The sequence below is a fragment of the Myotis davidii genome, unplaced genomic scaffold, assembly GCF_000327345.1.
Source record: "Myotis davidii unplaced genomic scaffold, ASM32734v1 scaffold419, whole genome shotgun sequence".
NCBI classification, from domain to species: Eukaryota; Metazoa; Chordata; class Mammalia; order Chiroptera; family Vespertilionidae; genus Myotis; species Myotis davidii.
The window spans coordinates 4,782,836-4,792,768 of NW_006294998.1; the positions used below are offsets into that span (position 1 = coordinate 4,782,836).

At 41.5% G+C, this 9,933-nt stretch overlaps 1 protein-coding gene across 1 annotated transcript in view; it reads right to left on the reverse strand.

The window, feature by feature from the left end:
• DCT (dopachrome tautomerase) overlaps positions 1 to 9,575 on the reverse strand; it is a 34,505-nt gene extending 24,930 nt beyond the window's left edge. The window contains exons 1-4 of the mRNA XM_015567725.1: positions 8,800 to 9,575; positions 3,247 to 3,546; positions 868 to 968; positions 564 to 730 (exon numbers count right to left, since the gene is read on the reverse strand). Coding sequence (XP_015423211.1) covers positions 564 to 730; positions 868 to 968; positions 3,247 to 3,546; positions 8,800 to 9,169 — 938 coding nt within the window. The 5' untranslated portion in view covers positions 9,170 to 9,575. The remainder of the gene's footprint in view (positions 1 to 563; positions 731 to 867; positions 969 to 3,246; positions 3,547 to 8,799) is intronic.
• Between the last annotated feature and the right edge of the window lie 358 nt (positions 9,576 to 9,933).

Sequence of the window (9,933 nt, forward strand, 5' to 3'; positions counted from 1 at the left end):
GCTTTGCACATACATCTATTATGATACTTCCCACCCTGTATTGTAATTTATTCACAAGCATTCCACCTTTGTAAATATAAAACAATATTTTTAAAAAGCTATATTTTATTCACTCTTATAGTCAAAGCATTATTACAATGCTTAGAATATGACTGGTGCTAAAATAGTTGATCTCAAAATGATGGCCAAGCACATTCAACTCACAAATGTGACTTTCATAACTTTTTTTTAAAATCCTCATCCAAGAATATGCTTTTTTATTGATTTTAAAGAGGAAAGAATGGAGGGGGTGGAGAGAGGGAGAGACCTACCGGGTATCAAACCCACAACCTGGGTACGCGACCCTTCAGTGCATGGGACTACACTCCAACCAACTAACCCTCACCGCCAGGGCCATGCCTCTATTTTTTATGAGAGAGTTTAGAATTTTAAAAAATCCCACCTCCCCCAGGAAAGTCATTTGCAGAAACATGTAAACAGAACCCAACATGCACTAGAGACAGAAATATAAAGTGACTCGCCATCTCGCAGACATAAGAAAACCCAGTGTGAGATGTGATTACCTATCACAGACAATTTCCCAGCTGGAGAATCTTGAGTTCTGACTAATCAGAGTCGGATCATCTTGTCTTGCTGCCCCGAGCAGTTGGTCTGTACACACGTCACACTCATTCCTCCCAGTGGCAAAGTTCCAGTAGGGCAAAGCAAAGGACTCATTGCCAATAAGTCGCTAAAAGCAAAGGACATGCCTAGTCACTTAATCCAGTCATCAGATAGAACAGGAAAGCATATAATGCAAAGAATGTTATGGGTCTTCACCAAATGTATAACAAAATGTAAGGAACCAAAAGTATGGTTTTCACCAACCTGGAGATCTCTTTCTAGACACAACAAATGGTACCGATGCCAGGTGACAAAGGCGGGTCCTTGGTGTGAGAAATCAATGGCCTTGTAGGGGCGTCCTGGTCCTAAAACAATTGGGAAACTAATTAGAGACCACAGAACAGAGTTTTTAAAAAGTTAAACCTTACCTAGGATGTGTCTGCAAAGCCAATAAATCCATGGTGTTTTAGTCCAAAATAATTGTTTTTGTCATTTATCTTTCTGAAAGCAACAACAAAGTCATTTCAGAATCAACTGGCACTTTTAGGGTGAATTCTTCAACTCTCAAAAGTTTGAATGTCAATGGAGACCCAGAGAAATTCAGATCACTTTTAGCTTTAAAAGTTCATGTTATATATTTAATGAAATCAGAGTCTCCAAAGGAATAGATCATTAAGACCTAAATGAAATATATTTTTAAGAGATATTTTCTAACCGATTCTTTACAAATGAATACATTTACAAGGGAAGGATTAATTAAGAATAAAGCATCTTCTAATGTACTCAGACTGATTCAGTATTTATATAACCAAAAAGAACTTTCACAGATTTTGCCTTAGCCATCAATCAGAACTACTGGCTGACAAGTGTGGTCGCCAACACTAGAAGAGAGAAAAATACATTCAAACCAACTTGGCTGGCCACTGGAAATGCCAATTTTACTGAAAAGTTGTGGGCCATTTAATGACCTCCCTGCTGCCTGTTCCATCCTTCTTCCCCCTTTCATAACAGCTTTTGATGGTTATGTAGAAACTTTAGCTAACTTTAGTTCTTTTTCAAAGTACCTATAATAACTTCAGAGAGCTGAACAGACATGAATATAAATTTAATTCCTAGGTACGACCAGAAACTATAGTTTTTCTTTTACTCTCGAGAGACTAGCCTCTCATAAAGCAAAAATTCCTCAGAGTCAGGACGGGAAAGCTATAAAGGTTTATTGCCAGAAGAGCCTCCTTATCTATCGATAGAGAAAGACAGATGCGTACTTGAGAGGCAAGTGTTTTAGAGACACATGGAGGAAAGGACTGCAGTTGCTGCTGTTGGCTGTGCAGCCCTTTTTAAATGTTTTAACCCAGAAAAGGTTTAAAGTTCTCAAAACAGAATGATGAGGGAGAATAATATTGTATGTCAACTGTAATGGAAAATTTTGTTTTAATTCAAAAAATTAAAGTTAAAATTTAAAAAATGATGAGGAAAAATCAAGTGATGGGGAACCAGTGATAACAGGAGGACAGACAATTCCAAATAAGAAGGGGACTATTCAAAGTGAGCTTTGTGTCCTCATGACCCCTCACCCCAGTGAGGGTCTCCCAAAGTGTGAATAATAGCAGGTATAACCAAAGGTTCAGAACTGCACTGAGCAAACGCTGGAATGGACTCAGCCCCTCTGGAACAAACTAGGGCTTATGGTTTTCACCTGAGTCAAAAACGACTGAGGATGGAGCAGAACCTACTAGATTAATGAAGTTCTTCCCATTCCAAGTTCTACCCAAGCCCCAATTTTTAGGATCCAGAAGGGCAAGGCACCATTTTCTCAAGCATCAAACATAACTGTAGTCCAATAACTGAGCCAGAAGGAACACTACATTGTTGTGGCTATGCTTTTTCTTGACAATACAGCTCCAGAAAAACCCTGGGGATCCCAGCAGGGCGTGGGCACCGTAGATAATCACCTGGGAGTCTAAGGACTAATACATGTGACTTTACTGGTAATGACACGCTTCCAACACACACTCTAATTCTGCCCAAAGAAGTGTCATGTGGTTTAGCGTGTGTTTAGTTAATTCGTCTAATTTGAAGAAAAGGTCAGAGAGGGCTCCCATGGCCAGATTTAAAAATGTTTTCTGCTGGAATCAAAAGAAATTTGCCTTGCCCTGGCTGGTGTGGCTTAATTGGCACTGACAGGTGGCCAGTTCAAGTCCTGGTCAGGGCACTTACCCTGGTTTTGGGTTCTATCTCCAGTAGGGGGCCTGCAGGAGGCTGCTGGTCAATGTTTCATATCGATGTTTCTCTCTCACTCTCTCTCTAAATTCAATAAAACTATTTTTTAAAGGAATTTGCCTTCAATTCGCCATCTCTTGCCTTTGAGAATTAATAGCTTTGTAGACAAGATTGGACTTCAAACTCAAAACACAAACTACAGGAGAGAACATTTTCAAATGTCTGCAGCTGATGTGCAGGAAGAAACTGCTCCAGCCTAACTTTAGGCAGCATTTGACAGTTCTCTGACTTTTTCACACACCTACCCCTTCCTTCAGGTTGTGCTCTTGTTAATTAACGTGTCTGAAATTACTTTCCATCCAACTACCCCACCCCCAAACACAAACCGATGATAATATGTGTTAATCTATGGGGAAAACCCACCTAATAATGTGTCTCTAACAGAATAATAATGAAGCCACACAAAGAAATCATAAATGCTGCAGTTGGCGATCTGTGGCTGGGTCCCATTGGGCCCAAGCAGGCCCAGCCAGTGTTGCGTGGTGATCACGTAGTCAGGGTGTGTGGTGTTCTTTGCGAGGTCTAAGGCACCCAAGAACTGCTCCCTCTCCTGAGGGGTCAAAAAATGAATGTTCTTTCGAATAACTGGTGGTTTCTTCTGATCGCAGTTGGGGCCAGTCCAGCCAAACTTGCAGTCTCCACAGTTAAAGCCAGCAAAGTTTCCTAGAGTATTGGGGATGGTGGGGGTGGGGGGAGAGAGATGGAAGAAGTAAGTTTATGTCCTTTGGAATAAATTTCTGAAGTTGAACTTTAGAATAGAATGGATGAGAAGATGATGGTGCTCGCAAGGGGGAAAAGAAAGCCAATTTCCTTCCCTTACTCTCTTGAAATGTTTGTACCTCAAAGTGAACTGGACACTAGAGTGTTCCCTAGAAATTTTTTCTGCAAAGAAACAGGATATCAAGTGTATTACATGCTGTTATGGACTCAACTGTGTTTCCCCCCCAAACTAATATGTTGAAGTCCTAACCCCTAGGACCTCACAATATGACTGTATTTGCAGACAGAATCTTTAAAGAGATAATTAAGTTAAAAGGAAGTCATTTGGGTGGCCCCCTAATCTGCTATGACTGGTGTCCTTATAAGAAGAGGAAAGTTAAACACAGATAGTTGCTCAGATAGTGATGACACAGGTAGAAGACAGCCAAACCTGCCAACATCTTGATCTTGGACGTTAGGCCTGCAGAACTGTGAGAAAATGAATTTCTGTCAGCTAGTCTGTGGTGCTTTATGATAGCACTAGCAATCTAAACACATGTCATCTATACTCTCCTTCCTCTCATGGGTCATGCAGGGTGTTCCTTCCTAATTCTATCTCCCTACCTGAGACCGAGCGGCAGTCTCAATGTCCACCTGCTGAGCCCCGCTATCCTGTGGCATACACTAAAAGGCTGACACAAGACAGTTCGTTGGTTTAGAGGAGAGAATATACACTAAGCTAAAGGTGAAACCAACATATATAAGCTGATTTCCAAGAATTCAGGTGAAATCTAACATTAAGAAAGTTGGTTCATTTCACAAAGGAGACAGAGTTAATGCAAAATCAATGAAGACTGGCAGGTCATAAAGGCGAATTAGCTGCCATGGTGTGAGGAAGTACAAATCACTGCGGGTTCCCTATGTTTGCACAGACGTCTCTGCTCTTTCAACCCAGAGAATGAGAACTAGGCAACCAATCGATGTGTCTCTCTCACATCAATGTTTCTCTCTGTCTCTTACCCTCCCTTCCACTCTCTCTAAAAATCAATGGAAAAATATCCTCAGGTAAGGATGAACAAAAAAAAATATTGTACATCAACTATTATTGAAAAATAAAAAAATTAAAAATTCATGTTTTACCATGTCTCAGAGAAAATATTCCAAAGCTCTGGAGATCCTTTTCATTTTTTTAGCTTCTAAACCTGATCTCAAAAATCTGTTCAAATGCTGATGACAACTGAAAAGTGCAACAATTTAAAACCCTAGAGCCCAAATATTTATATCTTTAATTTAGACTTCCTAGTAGTTCCTTACATCAATTTAACATGTTATTTTTTCCCCTTAATCCACCATAGCAACAGCAAAAAAAAATAGAGGGCCCTTTTAGAAATGAAGAGGAAGAAAAAATAAAGAATCTCTAGATACCAATCTATCTAGCACTGAGTATGTCCTTCAGCAAAAAATAAAATTAAAAAGACAAAGTCCAATATCTACTTAGGACTGGGATAAAAATGGAAAGAGACTAAGGGCAACCAAACAATGCACGTTCCTACACGAACTACATCAGCTCAACCTCAGAAAGCTATTAGACTAAATAAGCTTAAAGACCACCGATTAGTGGATTTATAAGGAGCTCTAAATAGCTATTCCTTTTAATTAGAGATTCTATTATTTTAATAACAATACTTTATACTTACATAGGGCCTTTCATCTACAGAGCTCAAAAGGATTTTACAGGTGTGGTTTCATCATTATCCCCATTCCAGAGATTGGAAAGTGGAGGCACTTAGTCACTTGTACAAACAAGAAGTTCTCAGACAACTATTCAAAAACTATTTGGTGTGCATGTTTTTCAAAAGTCTAAAGATACAGCTGCAACTGGTTAGTCTCAGAAAAGCCATGTGGCAGGTATGACTTATAAAGTGAACGGCTAAGTCTCCTGAAATTCAGCTCTTCCTGACAATTACGTTCAATAACTTTTGTTTTCAATTTATCCCTACAGAGAATAGAGAAATGAGAAATTCTCTCTAGAGAATTTGAGCACATAATTTAGAGCCCCCCCCCCACCTCAGAGTTTGCATTTATTTTAATTAAATAGGCTAAAATATTTTACCAACTTCAAGATCATAGAAACTATGGTGTGTTTATTTTTATTTTTTGTGTGGTAAGAACACTTACATTTTCAAGTGTTTAATACATTATTGTAGGTACAAAGCTATAGAACTGTCAAAGTTATTTTGCTCAATCTGATTAATTTAGATAACTCATATAAGTGGAATAATGCAGTTTTTGTCTTTCTGTGACTGATTTATTTCTTTAGTAAAATATCCTCCAAGTTCATTCATGTGTTACATATTACAGAATTTTCTTCCCTTTTTGGCTGAATAGTATTCAATTACACATATATACCGCTTGGCTAGGATGTGGAGAAATTGGAAACCTTGTGCACTATTGGTGGGAATGCAAAATGGGGCAACTGCTTATGGATAACAGTATGAAAGTTCTTCAAAAGTTAAAGATAGAACTATTATATGATCCAGCAATCCCACTTTGGGGTATTTATCCAAAGGAATTGAAATTGAGGTCTCGAAGAGTATCCCCACGTTCATTGCAGCAGTATTCCCAATAGCTAAGATGTGGAAACAACCTAACTGTCCAGCAATAGATGAATGGTGTGCTTATTTTTCCACTGATTTAACGAAGTTTAAGGTTATCAGTAGCCTATTTGCCAGAAACTAATCTATACTTCTTTTTTTTTAATCCTCACCTGAGGATATTTTTCCATTGATTTTTAGAGAGAGTGGAAGAGAAAGGGAAAGACAGAGAAATATTGATGTGAGAGAAACACGCACCCCGAATAGGGCCCCAGATGGACACCCGAGGTACATGCCCTTAACTGGAATTGAACCTGGGATCCTTCAGTCCACAGGCCGATGCTCTGTCCACTGAGCCAAACTGGCTAAGGCTATACTTCTTCTTTAAATTTTGGGTGACCCCGGTGAATCCCAGAGGTCCTATTTGCAAAGTAATTATGAGGCTACCAGAGAAGAGGGCTTTGGAGCACTCAAGATTAGTTTTAAATTGTGAAGACTGGCTCCTAAACCATGAAAAAGCTACCCTAGGAAGGCAAGCAACTCACTCTTTAGGGAGAATACACGTAAAGAGATGTGTCTTGCTTTGGGACATATGACACATCACAGTGATTACTGTGCCCACTAAATAACTTTCCAGCTCAGTCACTAAGGACTTAATCTGGTGCCCTGAGTCCCAAAGAAAAAAGACCATCTCCCCAGTGTAAGTGGAGCCATCCAAAGTGAGGATGGAAAGAACTATGGTCCTGTATGAGTCTGGATAAATCAGCTCATGAAAGAGGGGATAAGCCATAACCTGGTAGTGGGTCTCAGAAGCAGTTCATGGCCATGACAATGGCTGGAGTTGGAGACCATACACCACACACCTTGAGGAAGCCCTGCTTCCTTTGACTGGCTTATGGACATGAGAGGTCCGTACAGTCTGGACTTAAGGACAGGCCCTGTTCCTGGCCCTCTGCCTCGTAGGTATGTTTATCCTCCTCAGAGCAGGGGATCCCTTTTATGTTTTGAATGTAGGCCACCATGACCCCAAGTTTCTGTCACTTCTAGAGAAATATTTATAAGCATTCCCCCAGGAAAGAGAAATTACAATTATCCCTTCAATTCCGCCGCTCTCTGTTCTTCCCATCCCCATCTTTTTTTAAAAAAACTTGTAACACAGGTCAAAAAGATAAAGTAGATGGTGATAAGAAGAATGGACATTTATATCTGATTTCTTAATACCTTCTGTCTCAGAGATTCCCAACCTGTGTACTTGCGGTACTCTAACATTGATTGATCCAGAAATAAGTGTTCTGGAAGAAATTTTGATTCAGTCCATACAAAGAAATTACTGTGTGGTGTGGTTTCCAATCACCCAAGTAATATGAAACCTGCTGTTTCTCATTAGATTGCAAAGCCATGAGAACCTATGAGATGATGTCTATAGAAACAAATGCTCAATTGGTTTAGAAAAATGGACAGTAATATTCAAAATGCTATTAAAAAACTCCGGGTCACAATTAATACTCAAGGCAAAATTAATAATTTCTTTGAGTCATAGAATTAACAATATGACTATAAAATGGTTATAAAGCCAGAATTATTTTTAAAGTTTAAAAATACCAACATCATTCCTACTTTAATATCACAATCTTTTGTACATTCTCTTAGTTTACTTTTTACAACCTTACATAGGTCAATTATCTGTATTTTCCAGGGCTTTGGTATCATATAAAAATATAGTACAACATAATTTAAAAAGGAAAACTCCTTATGCAGCTGGACACTGCCGGACAGTATCGAAGGGCTTTGCTGAAGTTGCCGCTTATGTTTTCTGTGTTTCAAATGACCTGCCCGCCTTTGAGAGTTTGCCACGGCTGTCACAGCTGCTGGGCATGGAGGGAGCCCAGTGAGGAGGACCTGAGAAGGCTCAGAAGAGCCAGAGGCATAAGAAGTGTGCAGGGATTTCAAAGAAACGGATCATAAGAGAGACCAAGGCCGAAAAGAGGGACACTGCGCAACTGTGAAATGCCCACATCGAACCCAGAAAAGAGAGAGAAAAGCCATTGCTCTCTGATATCAATCCTCCCTCCCCAGATCACTGAGACAGCTTGGCCCCACCACTTCTCTCCAGCTTTGGCAAAGTTACGACCCGCCCAGGCATAACGTCCCCCTGTGTGAGACCTGTCGAAATCATTCGAAACTCGGACACTCAGACGACAGAACACCTGCCTTCCACGCCCGTCTTCCAGATGCCAACCTCACCCACCCCTCTCTTCAACAAGCGCAAACCCATTTCGGGAGAGGGCATTGACTTCATCGTGAAAGGACTTGCTCTGGCTTTCAAAGCTCACTCCTGAGCCCTGTAGCTTCCAACAGACAAGCCAATGGTATGTTGGCATGAGTTCATATAGCCAGGCTTGGCTCATGTCATATTTACTTAGATTCCATAACTACATGTACTAGAGGGCGTGAAGAATCTAAGCAAGACATTAGCCTTCCTCAATTTGCTCCCTACGAGAAACAAACTTGGATTGCCTTGCAGAGCCTGGCCTAGCATTCTCTTCGCTGGGGCTCCTTTCCCAACTGGGCCCTCCCCACTCAGTTAGGGGAGGCCAGGTCTCCCCCCGGGGGTCTGCCTCACCTGTGCAGTTGCAGGTCCGGTTGAAGAACTTCCGTGGCCACCGTTCTCGGTCATCCTGGTTTCTCAGGACGTAAGGACCACTCCAGGGCCTGGTGTCGGCTTGCACCTCCGTGCACTGGCCCCGGCCCTCTTGAGAGCCACAGACGTTGGCCGGCTCCACACCCAGCGGCGGGCAGCACTCCTTGGCCACCAGGCTGGCCACCGTCATGCAGACCCGGGGGAACTGGGCCCGGGCTCCGGGCAGCATTCCACAGCCCAGCCAACTGAGCAGAAGCCCCCACCAAAGAGAGCGCATGGCTTTACAATCCGGGAACTTTCTCTCTCCTCCTATACTGCTTTCTTCTTGTCTTCCACTCGAGCTCTTGAGCATTCACTCCGTTTTTTATTTTTGTTTGTTTTTGTTGTTTTGTTTTGTTTTTGTATATTTTTGTTTTGCGGTCTGTTCCTCTCCTCTTTAAAAAATACCCAAAAAATCACAGAACCCACGCATGTGCACGTGTGTACATGCACACGCACCAACTATTTTATGTGATCCAAACAACTCAAACAAATTTAATTTTATAGAAGCGCCTCTAACAGCCGGATTTAATGAGGGTAGCGCTTCTCACCATCTTCCCCGTTAAATCAAGCTTTGTCTAATTGAGTTAATTTGCAGAGCACTCCAGTCATACTACTTATTATGCTGGTATTTTTAACCCCCCTCCTTTACTCCTTAGCCCATGACTTTAATTGCCTTGAACTCAGTTCAAAAGCCAAACACCGGGCTGCCTTTATTCCGTCTGGATTGCCAGCCACCGGGCCTCGTGGGGTTTGAGTAAGGGCTGGGAGAAACCATCATTAGGGGGATTAGTGCTAGAGAAAGCCTCATGGTTAGCACATGACCCAAAGTGCACAATGAAGTAGATAAAGTTTCTGGCTCTGTTTCAAGAGGGTAAAACCATCTTCATTATCTGGGCTCATGTGCTCCAGCCAAGCTTGTGACCTCAGACTTCCCAGGGAGTCAATAGATGCAGGGAGCTCGTTGTCAAAGGCCCTTTACAGACAAGCGTGCGTTGCTAACTACATTCACTCCTGACTGCTCCCTGACGTGCGAGGAAGACCGCTCCAGGAGGTCACACAGCTTCAGAAATAAAG